The 14,826-nt window shown below is 35.8% G+C and overlaps 1 protein-coding gene across 1 annotated transcript; it reads right to left on the bottom strand.

The window, feature by feature from the left end:
• Positions 1-891: 891 nt before the first annotated feature.
• LOC149842421 (uncharacterized) lies at positions 892-11,809 on the bottom strand. Its single transcript, XM_089999143.1, has 3 exons — positions 11,684-11,809; positions 3,346-3,454; positions 892-1,867 (listed from the first exon to the last, which is right to left on the bottom strand). The coding sequence occupies exons 1-3, from the start codon at positions 11,758-11,760 to the stop codon at positions 1,049-1,051; spliced, it is 1,005 nt and encodes a 334-aa protein (XP_089855269.1). The 5' UTR covers positions 11,761-11,809; the 3' UTR covers positions 892-1,048.
• Between the last annotated feature and the right edge of the window lie 3,017 nt (positions 11,810-14,826).

Below are 14,826 nucleotides of genomic sequence, written 5' to 3'. Positions count from 1 at the left end.
TATATTTTATGCAGACTCTAGAAAGTTTGCACATATTTTATGCAAACTTTCTTAAGTTCACCTATATTTTATGCAAAATTTTATGTGGACTTCATTATCCTCACCTATGTTCATTGTTTGCATGTTTAAGAGAAACAATCTATCTTTCAGATGATATTTTTTTCCAACCACTCATCGAATCAAGGTAATTTTGGTAGCAGTAAAAAGCTAACATCCCAATCGGTCTTATTCCTTTTTTCTGTTTTTTTTATTTTTGGTGCAGTATAAAAAATAGCATAGAACAAACATAAAATATGCAAACTTAGAAGGGTTTTCAATTTTGATTCAAAACATGAAAGTTATAGGCCCCAGGCTAGGCCGGTCCGGTCATTGCCCAACCTACCTGGTCTCAATGTGATTAAAATATAGATCGAATAGGAAAAAGGGAAGAAGAAGAGAGGATTTGGATGGATCCAACCCGACGGTGTGGATCTGTGTGAACCAATTGGTGCAGATTTGGATCTAAATAATTGGACCACTTAGTTCCCGTTCTTGCATCAATCTAACGTTTTTATAAAAAACGAAACAAGTAGGCAAATATTAACATTTTGGTAGTACAAATCACAATTATCATTATCATGATATATTGGAAATGAGCGAGATTTTGAAAATCCTGTGACATTATTGTAAATGCTCTGCCTTGAGAATATTCCACATGTTATCATGAGATCTCCAAATTCTCGGACATGTTTTTATATGGTTAAAAACTATACAAACTCACGTTAATATCACAATATATAAAAAAAATAGATGAGATTTTGAAAGTCTTGTGACATCGCCAAGATTTTCATGATTTGTGAATATCTTGAGATAAAATCGCGAGATAATCAAAATCTCATCAATACATGTTAATATGGAATTACAACTGTAAATTGAATTTAAATTTGTCCAAAACCCGCGTAACATTTATGCATAAAACAGCCAGAAGTCTAATTAATACACACTTATGAGTCATATACCTTACTCATCCATGAGAGAGAGAGAGATTTTGGTCGTAGCTAGCCTAGGTTCAATTCTTGGCACAAAAGGCTGACCCAGTGACCATCTTCACAGTGGTCAAGAAGTCATACTTGAAGTCATAGCTCCCATGAAAATGGTCAGCAGGCACCAACTTGATGTACAGGTAGAAAGCCAAAGAAGCTGATATGGGCCCCACCCAGAACACCCAGTGCCCCTCCCATAGGTGCCCACCCCACACTATGGCCGGACCCAGGCATCTCGCCGGGTTCATCCCGGCTCCGGCATACCCCTTGTGGCTGGTCAATGTCGATGACACGAATGCCATCATGCCGACCACCAAGCCGATGACTGTGCACACGTGTAGCCTCCCCAGGGCCTTTGCCTGTCGGATGTCAAACGCCATCCATATGGACCCAAACAGTAATATGAAAGTGCAAACAAACTCCAGCCAGAAGGCCGTCTCGGTTTCTATCCCAGCACGTATCGGAATTCCGTCTCGACCCGGGATGATCACGCTGAGCGTGCAGCCACCAAGGGAGAATACGGCTTGCACGGCTTCATCTACTACTGCTTTGAGAGCCAGCGCACCGAGGATGGCGCCGGCGCACTGAGCTGCCATGTAAATTGCCGCGTGTGCGGGCGAGACAAGGCCAATGAGCGCAGCTGAGAGGGTGATGGCAGGGTTGAGGTGGCTGCCGGAGATGGGGGAGACAGCCAGGAGTATGATGGTCACGGCAAGGAACACAAGGATCGCGCCGAGGAGGTTCGGCGGCTTGAAGCCGGAGCTGTAGGAGGAGATGATGATGGTGTCGAGGGTGAAGACGAGGATGGCCGTGCCAACGAGCTCCCCCACTGATGCCCTCCATAACTGCCATAGTCAAACCCAGTCAATGAGTTCATTCTCTTGTTTCAAGTATCGGACTATTTTGGACTTTGGAACGAACCGAATCAAAGATTTGAATAAGGCAATGATACCAAAGTGGACTTGATTTACATCCATAAATTATGACCCAAATCCAAATCCAAAATATCCAATTTGATCAATCCAAATCTGAATCAATTATACATTCAAATCTTTAAGTCCTACATCCAATAATAAAATGTCAGATTTATATCAGAGGCCCGATCAAACCCAATTTATTTGCACCTATGACATGCTCCATACTCGCGCATGTGTATGGGTGCACACTTGCGAATGTGTGTGTGCATGCGCACGTGTATCAGTGTCACATGGATACAGTTACAAATACAAATACAAATACCAGGAAAACACAGGACACAAGTTCATGACTTCTATAAAATTAATAAGAGATGACACTTACAATATCTTTTAAACTCTCCTCCCCCCCCCCCCCCCCACACACACACACACACCTCCCTGTCCTCATCTGGGGTTTTACATTTTTACAATATCTAATTCACAAACATATCATTCTCCTCTCAAACAAAAAAAAAAATCCTCTAAAACAACACATTATTCAATATTTTTATATTCGGGATAGTATTTGCAACCCTTGTGGGTAAGGAATATACCTTATAGTTGGATCTCATAAGAGGAGGTTGTTTTGTCCAAATCTGACCACATCAATGTATTCAACATAGAGATGCACAACTAGTTGAGCTAGTTCAGGCTTGATCCGGTTAAGCTCAGCTCAAACCCGCTCGAAAAAAGAAATGAGTCGAGCTTGAACAAGGGTTCAAGCTTGGTACATGTAAACGAGCCGAGCTTGAACAACCAGTCTGACTCGAATAAGCTCGGTAGGCCCGATTAAGCTCAGTTGACATAGGTATATAAAAAATTAGACTTTATATATGTATTATTTTGTTCATAATATGATTATAAAAAAAAATGTCCTACCTTAATGGGTAGGTTGTTTGGTCTCCACTGAAACTGGCATCGTCCTTAATTCAGCATGGTTACAATGGTAGGAATCAACCCTTGGATCTTCTATGTAAAAATGTGATTTTTTGAGGTTAAAAAACTTTAGTATATTGTAAGCAATTGATTTTTCAACCCTAGTAAAATCTGACATATACTAAAAAAAACATGATCTGGAGTGTCAAATGTGAAAAAATAAAAAAATACTGTTTAGAGAGATGTTTTTTCATTAGATTATATGCAATTTCCAATTATAAATATAAACAAAGGATTGAAGTAAAAAAACTCAAAATTAATAGGTAAAGTATAATCAAAATATAGATTAAATTATAAAAATTATACATATGTGTTGGTGCATGCGACAGCATGTCATCTGTCGTGTCATTGTGTTGTGTCTCGTAATCATGTCACTCTTTTTAACAAGTCCCATGATGTGCGAATTTAATTCTACCAAAAGAAAAGGGTACCTGTAAATTAACAAAATCATGAAGGCCTAGCCTTTGAGAGAGCAGTTGGGAGGTGGTAAGATTGCTCATTTTATCTTGCTCCTCATGCCTTTCTCCTGCCGTATGTGACCTGTGCAGTTTTCATGAACATATAAAGTTATTAAAAATATCTTTTTCTTTTTCTACCATATGTAAGATTTTAAATGCCATAATAGCATGAAATGTTTGTCTGAGTCCTTTTTTTTGTTTTGGTGAAGCAAAGAGATTTGTCATGCTTTAGGGCATGTTTACGATTTGTGGTACCCTCCAAGAAAGAATGGTTTCCCCAGTGAGAGGTGGAACTTACACAATCATTTTTTTTATCACATGTGAGTTTTCCTTTTTGTCTTGAGAAAATGATTCATATGTGTTGTATCAATTTTCAGATCACACAGTTTCGCAATCATCATCATGATATAAAACAAGAAATATAATATTATAAACATCATGATCAGCAGACGATCGAAACAATAACAGGGAACAAACATGTCGGGTTTCACCATATACCAAAATTCAGCTAGCAGCATAAGAAAAAGCAGATACACAGAACACAAAAAAAACAATAGAAGCATGTTAATACTGTGTAAAAGGCTAAGGCGTACGAAAGCACTCCCCTTAGAGAAGATTCGCCCCCACATACAGTGCAAACAGGGTTCGACGTCCTTCCCCCAAGATACAATAGCCTCAACGATCAGACCGGTGCACTCCGACGGATCGTCCTTCGAAAACAACCTCCACGAACCGAAGTTGAAGAAAACTCCCTTCAGAAAAACTCAGGAGAGAGAGAGAGAGCAACAGAGAAAAATAAAATTACATAGCTCTTCTTCAGAAATCAGGGCATCTAAGATCTGTCGTAACCCCAGCGCTAACCACGCTTTTATAACCCACGAACAGTTACAAAGCGTGAAAGGAACCCGTTACGGAATCCGAGGAGACGTGACCCGTTAACAGAAATCAAAGAGTCGAGATCCGTTAAAAGAATCTGAGTACTTTGGTCTTGATTGGATATGGCCCTAAAGGGCCAATTACCCGAACCCGGCTCGACACGGCACGTGTGTGTGTGTGGTAGTCATCCCAGCCTCTTGTTCTCAGGAACAAGTGTAAGAGTTTACATGTGGATTATAAATCCCACAACAAACTCAAACACGATCAATGTGGGACTATTCCACTTAATCAAAACCACTTTCTCTAAAACAGTCGAGTTTCATATTTGAATTCTCTCTTCCCCTCCTTCTTACACCTAATAATATGTTTGCAAACTTATGAAATGCTTTCTCACTTGAGAAAAAACCATCAACGTTTTCAGATGAGAAAGTGTTTCTTAAGCTTTTAAACGTGCATAGTGTGTTTGGTGTTTGTTTTATAATTTTTTTATGAGGAATTGGGAAACCACTCTTAAGATCAAAACCTAATCGCACGCGGTACTTATGCTCGCTTTCTTGATGGTGTAAACTTGTGCGCACCCCTTTCCTCCAGGGAGTCATCTTGCTTCGGCACAAGCAAAGCAAAGGGATGTATTACTGTATTAATCCACAAAGCGGGTGCTATAAAATGAATTCGAAGACCACAAAGCAAAAATACCTTTCCTTCCTTCCTATATATATATACATATATATATTGGATTTTTAACTCCCCCTTAAAGTCCATCTTTGGGTATGATGCTTTGGTCCTTTAACTTGAGCTTTGGTTAGACCATAGCATACACATCTCAATCTGTTTGCATCCCACTTATTGGCTCTGTCACAAAGACACATGGACATGAGGACGTGTGACTAGGGTTAGACTCATAAGTTCAAAAATTATTTTAGAAAATAAGCAGGACACAGGATTTTTAATATTTTAATATTAAAAACTAATTCTTTATTAAAATAATACTCAAAATATTAAAATAATACTAAATTAAATTCTGATTGTACATGTCAGTGTCGGTCAAGGCAATTTCAAGTCATAAATACACATTTTTGCAAAAACATTAGAAGGTTAGGACTGATCCAACTGCTCCCTTTCCCAACACCAAAGAGTATTGGGATACCATAGAAAATGAATTTGTTATCGTACATACGATGGGATCCATCGTGCATTCGATCCTAGCCCTCCAACCAATGGCTAGAATCATTTGAATGTGGACTAATCTTAGTTGTTCAGATGCTTCATTTTGGGCTGCTGGATGAACATATATAGATTCTGACATCATATGTCCATGGATTGGATCAGATTCGGTTTGTATGGTCCTTTTTATCAAGCCATTGAATTGTCAAATGACTTGTTGAAAAGAGAGGATCAAGTCAAAGGCCCCTATGACGATAGGTGTGTGTTGAATGTTGTGCATCTTAAAAACCAATCATTATCGATCCAAAGCATAAATGACATAGAAAAAAGGTGAGGCACATTCAAGTGATGGGCATCTCGTTTGCAGTAGTTCAGATGTCGTTTGGTGTTGAGATCAATGGCAATTAAGGGAGCCCTATGAACTGATCCCTTTTTTTATTGAAAAAATGGTACTTTAGGCCAATTAGGACACAACGATACCTAATTAAGAAGTTTGATCACGTCCCTACTTGATTTTTAACATAAATTACACAGACACACGAGATGTGTTTTGCCGCATCATGTGTGTCACTTGCTTCAAGGAGTTCCTCCTATCATCTTCAAACTCTATCCTTACAAATTATGAGCTGGCAGACAAGCTAAGCTCGTTACAAGTGAAGCCACAAACCATTATTAGAATGCACAAATGAAGATATATAATGATAATGTAGCGATTAAGTGGGCTCACTTTGAGGAAAAAGTCGTACAGAACATGGTGGTTTGTTACATCTCGATTTTCTAGAAAATGTTTTGAGATACAAACTTCAAATCTCAAAGATTATCTCATGCTCATAGGGAACGATTTCCGCTTGTGTGTGGGTCCATTATGATGACATGATAGCTGATTAGAGTTAATTAAGTAGTTAATCAATTATAAAAAAGAAAAGTGTTAGTTGATTTATTCTTTTGAAGAGAACCTTTTAGTGAAGGAGTCCTTCCAAAGGAAGGACTCTAGAGTACTTACTCAGTATTTATTTTCAAGTAGATGTTATGCTTTAGGATATGTTGATTAGATAGGGACTTTATCCCAAACCTTCCATTTATAAATAAAGGTTGGGGGTTCTCCTTAATGCATTATAGAATAAGATTATTGAAATTCTCACATCCCTCTTTCTAGTTGTCCCTTTTCTTTAACATCTTTCTCTCTCTTATGTCTTTCTCGTTTATCTATCTACTCTCTCATCCCGCTCTTATAATATCTCTGGTCTTACCTGGTTATCAGCATATCAAGTTTGCAAGGGTTGGACATTTAGCCCTCCTTTGAAGCTTGAGCTTCCCCAAGTGTCCTGAATAATGTATTTTGCCTTATTGGTGAACTGAGTGACCTCTCTGTATTGCAGATCGTGCATTCGAGTTTCAGAACATAAAAAACTATATCTTGGCCTACTACAGATGTTCAAGGTACCTCCACAACCCCTCTTTAACCTTAGATTAACATTCATCGTTTTCATATAACCAGAAATTGAAAACCACATCCTCTCGAAGGACCCAAATACCAGATTTTTCTAAATTGATAACCCCTATCTATTACCACCCTTTCCTTGTATTTAAATCATATCCCAAACTCTCAAACATGTCCCTGGGTTGTCCTTGAAACCCCTTGACTAGAGTCTTTCATTTATGGATCGAAACAATACTCGAAATGCTTATCAAACCCAAACTGCTACCGCAGCATAGATCATGGGGTTACGGGTAACGACTGCAATAAAATTTAAATCAAATTTATTAAATTAGAGTGTTTTATATTTAATTTGATTGTTTTTTTTTCTTTGATTAAAGCTTTGAATCAAAAATTTTAAATTAGGGCTTTTTATAGTTAATTTGATTAGGGTTTTCTTTGATTTGATTAGATTTTTTTATTTAGGGTTTTAAATCAAAATTTTGGAATTAGGCCTTTTAATAATTAATTTGATTAGGGTTTTCTTTTATTTGATTAGATCCTTTTTATTTAGGGTTGTGAATCAAAAAATTTTAATTAGAGTTTTTCATAGTTAATTTGATTAGATTTTCTTTTATTTAGTGATTTGAATAAAAAAATTTAAATTAAGGCATTTTATAGTTAATTTGATTTAAGTATTTTTATTTGATTTTCTTTGATTAGGTATTTGATACAAAATTTTTAAATTAGGTTTTTTATTTAATTTTATGGTTTTTTTATAGTTTAAGGTTTTTTGGTTTATTTATACTTTATTTTCTTGCATTTTAAGGTTTTATGATTTAATAGGGTTTGATAATTTGATTTTAGGGTTTGATATTTTTATGATAAACTTTCACAATTAGATGTAATATGACATTGATAAAATCATTTATATATCAAAAATATCAATTCATATTTTTTCTCAAATTACTCAAATTTTAAATATTTTTAAATCTAATCCGAGATTTATATCTGGTGCTAAAATCTATAATGTGTTTGTTAACCGACTCATATGGTTGGGTAGATCAAGTCTTTCAATCTAAAACAAAATTATCTGACCTATTATCCATACATGTTCATGTTGTCTATATACAATATAAAACAAATATTAGATATAAGGAACACAACTTCTTGTATAATCAAAACAAACATTAACCTTAGTACAGTTGCTACGGGATATGAGTTATGTTTGTTATGTTCATCCTGTCCAATATTGAACGAACCATCAAACAAGCCCTAACTTCCCCTGTGACTCTGACTTTGAGGCCATGGTCCCAAATCAATCAAATGAAGGGCCCACTAAAAAAATACTGCATTGTTATTGGTCTAAAGAAATAATGTTGACTCAAGAGGTCATTGGACCTCACGTCTCGTACACCACCTAGACATAGGAGCATGTTATTGTGGGGTCCTAAGTGGCACCACACGACACGAGGACACACACTCAATGACACGTTTGACATCATATTATTCATTTAAGCAATAAATATATTTTTATATATTAATATAAAAAATATATTTGTTTATCAATTAAATAAATAAATAAATCCATGTTCACTTAATAGGGCTAAGCTCGTTACAAGTGAAGTCACAAACCATTATCAGAATGCACAAATGAAGATATATAACCTTAATAGAGTGATTAAGTGGGCTCACTTTGAGGAAAAAGTCGTACAGAATATGGTGGTCTGTTACGTCTCGATTTTCTAGGAAATTTTCTGGGATACAAACTTCAAATCTCAAAGATTATCTCATGCTCATAGGGAACGATTTCAGCTTGTGTGTGGGGTCCATTATGATGAAATGATAGTTGATTAGAGTTAATTAAGTAGTTAATCAATTATAAAAAAAATCGTTAGTTGATTTATTCTTTTGAAGAGAACCTTTTAGTGAAGGAGTCCTTTCAAAGGAAGGACTCTAGAGTACTTACTCAGTATTTATTTTCAAGTAGATGTTGTTATGCTTTAGGATATGTTGATTAGATAGGGACTTTATCCCAGACCTTTCATTTATAAATAAAGGTTGGGGGTTCTCCTTAATGCATTATAGAATAAGATTATTGAAATCCTCACATTCCTCTTTCTAGTTGTCCCTCCTCTTTAACGTCTTTCTCACTCTTCTGTCTTTCTCGTTTATCTATCTACTTTCTCTTCCCTCTCTCATGATATCTTTGGTCCTACCTGGTTATCAGTATATCAAGTTTGCAAGGGTTGGACATTTAGCCCTCCTTTGAAGCTTGAGCTTCCCCAAGTGTCCTGAATAATGTGTTTTGTCTTACTGGTGAACTGAGTGACCTCTCTGTATTGCAGATCGTGCATTTGAGTTTCAGAACATGAAGAACTATATCTCGACCTACTACAGATGTTCAAGGTACCTCCACAACCCCTCTTTAACCTTAGATTAACGTTCATCATTTTCATATAACCAGAAATTGAAAACCGCATTCTATCGAAGGACCCAAATACCTGATTTTCCTAAATTGATAACCTCTATCTATTACCACCCTTTCCATGTGTTTAGATCATATCCCAAACTCTCAAACATGTCCCTGGGATATCCTTGGAACCCGTTGACTAGAGTCTTTCAGTTATGGATTGAAACAATACTCGAAATGCTTATCAAACCCAAACTGCTTGAATTTGATTTTGTCATTTTTTTATGTTTTTCATGCACCTCTCAAACTGCTGAAAAATACTGTGGTATAGATCATGGGGTTACAGATAGCGGTTGCAATAAAATTTGAATCAAATTCATTGAATTAGAGTTTTTTATAGTTAATTTGATTGTTTTTTTTTCTTTGATTAAAGCTTTGAATCAAAAAATTTAAATTAGGGCTTTTTATAGTTAATTTGATTAGGGTTTTCTTTGATTTGATTAGATTTTTTTTATTTAGGGTTTTAAATCAAAATTTTGGAATTAGGCCTTTAATAATTGATTTGATTAGGGTTTTCTTATATTTGATTAGATTTTTTTGATTTAGGGTTGTGAATCAAAAAAATTTAATTAGAGTTTTTCATAGTTAATTTGATTAGATTTTCTTTTATTTAGTGATTTGAATCAAAAATTTTAAATTAGGGCTTTTTATAGTTAATTTGATTAAAGTTTTTTTTTTATTTTCTTTGATTAGGTCTTTGATACAAAATTTTTAAATTAGGTTTTTTATTTAATTTTATGGTTTCTTTTTTTATAGTTCAAGGTTTTTTGGTTTATTTATGATTTATTTTCTTGTATTTTAAGGTTTTATGATTTAATAAGGTTTGATAATTTGATTTTAGGGTTTGATATTTTTATGATAAACTTTCACAATTAGATGTAATATGACATTGATAAAATCATTTATATATCAAAAATATCAATTCATATTTTTTCTCAAATTACACAAATTTTAAATATTTTTAAATTTTTAAATCTAATCTGAGATTTATATCTGGTGCTAAAATCTATAATGTGTTTGTTAACCGACTCATATGGCTGGGTAGATCAAGTCTTCCTATCTAAAACAAAATTATCTCACCTATTATCCATACATGTTCATGTTGTCTATATACAATATAAAACAAATGTTAGATATAATTAAGAAACACAACTTCTTGTACAATCAAAACAAACATTAACCTTAGTACAATTGTTACGGGATATGAGTTATGTTTGTTATGCTCGTTCTGTCCAATATTGAACGAACCATCAAACAAGCCCTAACTTCCCCTGTGACTCTGACTTTGAGGCCATGGTCCCACATCAATCAAATAAAGGGCCCACTAAAAAAATAGTGCAATGTCATTGGTCTAAAGAAATAATGCTGACTCAAGAGGTCATTGGACCTCACGTCTCGTACACCACCTAGACATAGGAGCATGATATTGTGGGGTCCTAAGTGGCACCACGCGACACGAGGACACACACTCAGTGACACGTTTGACATCATATTATTCATTTAAGTAATAAATAGATTTTTATATATTAATATAAAAAAATATATGTGTTTATCAATTAAATAAATCCATGTTCACTTGTCCTAGTATTAAAAAAAAAACGTGTATTTATGAATCATGCCTGTGTTGGTTCCGTATCCCAAGCTCGGCTCAATACGGCCTGCCCATGGTATGTATATATATATATATATATATATAACCTGAATCACTAGAATATGAGAACTAGAAATATGGGCATTTCCAACACTTTTTTTGCAAATCTAACCATGTGGATGTTCTTGGCATGGTGAATTTGTTAGGAATCAACCATTGGATCATGTATTTTTGATGAAAAATATGATTTTTGAATGCTTAAAACAATATAAAACCAACATGCAAGCTTGTTATTAAAAAAATATTATTTTTAATATAAAAAAAATAGAAAGTTGGAGGAAGACCGTGGAAAGTGAAAGGGAATCAATTTGAGAAACGAAGATGAAGCGAGTTTTCCACTAAAAAAGAAAGAAGTGACTTTATCATATTTTGAAATCGGGTTTGGATATGGGATGATGATTTCGCAAATTTTGGCTGTCCCGTGTCGGGACTGAACATACTCCTTAGCGTATTTTCTGATCTGAAATCCCAACCGTTTGCAACCTTACTTTTGTAAATTCTTCTCTTTTTTGTTGGGCTTTCCACGTAACTGAATCTTACAATACTCTCCTATCCTACAGGCCCAGGGTAGTGTGTGTGAGCGTGTTTGCCCACGCATGTGCACACACATATGAGAGAGAGAAATAGTTCATGATACATTGGAGATTTTGTTACTGATATAGGCTGTGAGAGAGAGAGTGTGTGTGTGTGTTTGCTGGAGATATAAGATCATGAGGGTGGTGGCAATTACCTTGGAATGGAAGCAAATGGCTGAACTCCGTTGGACGAGTGGACAGCTTCTTCATCGTAGTAAAGAACCCTCGCCATTTAAGCAGAGAGTGTCACCTGTCCTCCTCCTTCACACCCTCTGAGAGAGATTGTGGGCTGCCTCCCAATTTATACAAGGGAAGGGAGACAATGTCACAAAAAGCATGTTTTTTTGTCATCCAACCGTCCCACCAATCCATTTAACAAAAGTTCACAAAAATAAGATCCAGGCTTGCATTGGTAGACCCTGTTTGGTTGGGTAGCATTTTTGTGATATAGGTTGCTGACCCCTTCGTGGGCTGGTAAACAAGCTGAACCAGCCGAGCTTGAAATTCAAGCTTGGCTCATTCTTGTGGCGAGCCATGCCGAGTTTGAGCTCATAATGATTTTGAGTTCAATGCACCGAGTTTAATCAAAAAACACATTGTTTTAGAGCTGAGAAAAATAAGCTTTAAAAACAATATGTGTAATATATATCTAAAATATATTTATTACTACCTAACCAGCTGAGCCGAGTACCTATTGTTCATATTCAGCTTGCCAAGCCTATTCTACAAGCTCTCGGAACATGATCCAAGCCACAAGCGGCTTGGCTTGTTTCTCAACCTTATACCCCTTTAGGAAGCATAAACCACCACCACCTAACTAAATTTATCAGCTTGAGCTTAGCTCGAACTTGAAACAAACTGATCTTGAATAGGGCTAGCTGTTCATACTCGCTCGAGCCATCTGCTTTCTGGTTGAGCCAAGCTTGTCAGGCCCAGGCTTGGGCTCGGCTCGATCGGACTTTGTTTAGCTCTAGCCGAAATTCATGAAATTGGTTTTGTTTCTTGTGACACCCAAACGTACACTTAAGACATGGTAGCATCGATCTTAATCAAACAAAGTTCTCAGGCCTCATGTAATGCGTGAAACGGGGGGTTGGGGTACAGCCTGCATTAAAGTGCATAGGAAAACAAGTCATTTTCAAAATAAGTTAAAAACTAATTGCTGATTAATTAATATTTGATTCAAATTAATATAACAAAATGTCGTTTTCATCCAAGTGTATGTGTTTTTTTACAGACTTTTTTTTAATTGCCTGAGGCCAATTTTAGAATACTAGTGAAAAAAGGTGTCAATTTTTGACATTTATGTGGGTTAAACCTGTCTTTTTTAGTACAACAACTGTTTTTTCGGCCTATTATTGTTAACGATCTAAGGAACCATTGATGGTCAGTCATTAATTTGATGAATTGGCACTTGGGACATGGATCTGATTCACCTATCAATCTTTGGTCCTGGAAAATCGTAGTAACAAATCTATTTTTTATTAAAAATGTTGCGACTTTTGGATGACCTACTTATCTATGGTGAAAACATTAGCAAGTTTGCTTGTGCAAAGCAGAGAGTAAAAATATCTTTAAAAAGTCAAGAATCAAAAATTTGGGTATGAAAAAGATTTTGGCAAATTATATGGTATTTTTTAAATCATGCAATTTTACAAGGACAGTATGGTTATTTTTTATTTTAAAAACCCAGCCCAACTTATACTCAAACCCGTTGATCCCTATGGTCTAAATTTTCTGTTAGACCAGGATCCAGACTCAGACCTAATTTTTTGGGCAATTCAAAAACAGGGTCTAACAAAAAAACTGACTCAAACCAACCCGATCCGGTTAGACCCCTTAATGGATGGCCCATCTAATATTGAGCGTTATTGTGCAACCTAAGTCTTGGGACCACCTTCATGATTGGATTCACTCCCCTTAGTGAAGTAAGGTGCGTATACATTAAAATAGTGTCCTACCATTTTAACAACCAACCCGCGTCAACCAACTTGGCTGTCTCACTAATAAAAGATTTCACATTTAGGCCAATTGGTTCTGATTTCAGGTGAAACATGCTCAGGTGAAACGTATTGTGAGCCCATTCACTCATGAGATTGTGTCTAGGCATATTCTTTTCTTTTGTTTTTTTATAATCAGGCAAAACTGTCTCTATCACTGAGTTCATTGGCGTAAAGGTGTTCCGCTTGTCCGGTAGAAGTTAGTGTACTTGCAGGTTCAAAACCCAAATGAAATAGTTGTATTACTGTACTGGTAAGGGTCTCCTTAACCCCAGCTTGCCTTTCAAAAAAAGTACAAGGTCCCCCTTGTTGTTCAGAGAGGGGATCAGCTCTGACGCTAGCTTCTTTGGATGTCAATTGAAACAAACTCATTGTGAGCCGTTCCTTTTAAATCATTCCGATGCTGTTTATCCGAAACACGAACTACATAAAAAGTGATGGGCGTCTTATTCATATAGGCTTTGGATGTTGTTCATCTTGAGATCAATGGCATACAGAAGTGCTACGATGGAAACCTGATCTTGTCACTCTTGTCCACCAGATTTTACATTTTGTTCCTATAGGGTATGTTTGATGGCTTGTTCAGGATATTTGGACGAAATGGAAAAAAAAAAAGGCTGAACAGAAAATTGGTTATGTTCGTTCTTTAACAGCTATTCTAAGTTCAACATTTGTTTGGACCCTACTCAGATGCTATGTTCAAAATATCTATTGTTTGATGACGATGTGAGGACAACTTGGACAATCATAGATAATGGGTCGAATTACTTTGTTTTGGATCGTATGACCTGATTCGTCCACCATTTTACATGTTTTAACAAGTTGACTGTGGTTTTTTGCCCGAATATAGATTCAATTACAAAATTATGTCTAAAATCATGAATTTTTGCCCTGAATATTGATTTGGAATTGGATTTTTGCTATAAACATCACTTTTTTTTTAGCTTATTTGTATTGTAATACCTGCATACAAAAAGATAGTGTATAAGGTTTATGTAATTGATAACTAAAAAAAGATAGTGTAATATCTCATTTTCTCCACCATGTTACATGGATATAACTGAAGATAGAGGATACGACCATTTTATGAAGTTTTCAGTGTAACTAGTACACAAGGAGATACAGAACGACAACCAAAATGAAATACCTATTGATAAGCATATTAAATGAAATGCAAACACCAGAAAAAAGAAACAACCTCATTCATCTGAAAGCAAAAACATAGATAAATAATACCAATAAGGCCAATAGCAGTTTACAGAAAGCAAAATGACCATAGCGGCCACCAAATTCTACAG

This window comes from Nuphar pumila, chromosome 3 (assembly GCF_984573655.1).
Source record: "Nuphar pumila chromosome 3, dmNupPumi1.hap1.1, whole genome shotgun sequence".
Classification (NCBI taxonomy): domain Eukaryota; kingdom Viridiplantae; phylum Streptophyta; class Magnoliopsida; order Nymphaeales; family Nymphaeaceae; genus Nuphar; species Nuphar pumila.
The sequence above is the reverse complement of the archived record's forward strand: the minus strand, read 5'-3'. Positions and strand labels throughout refer to the sequence as shown.

Excerpts from the sequence above, each read along its gene's own strand:
- LOC149842421 (XM_089999143.1), bottom strand. The coding sequence starts at position 11,760 with ATGGCGAGGGTTCTTTACTACGATGAAGAAGCTGTCCACTCGTCCAAC. Across the intron at positions 3,455-11,683 it reads CCATTTGCTTCCATTCCAAG|GTCACATACGGCAGGAGAAA; the intron begins GTAATTGCCACC and ends AAAACTGCACAG. Across the intron at positions 1,868-3,345 it reads ATGATTTTGTTAATTTACAG|TTATGGAGGGCATCAGTGGG; the intron begins GTACCCTTTTCT and ends TGACTATGGCAG.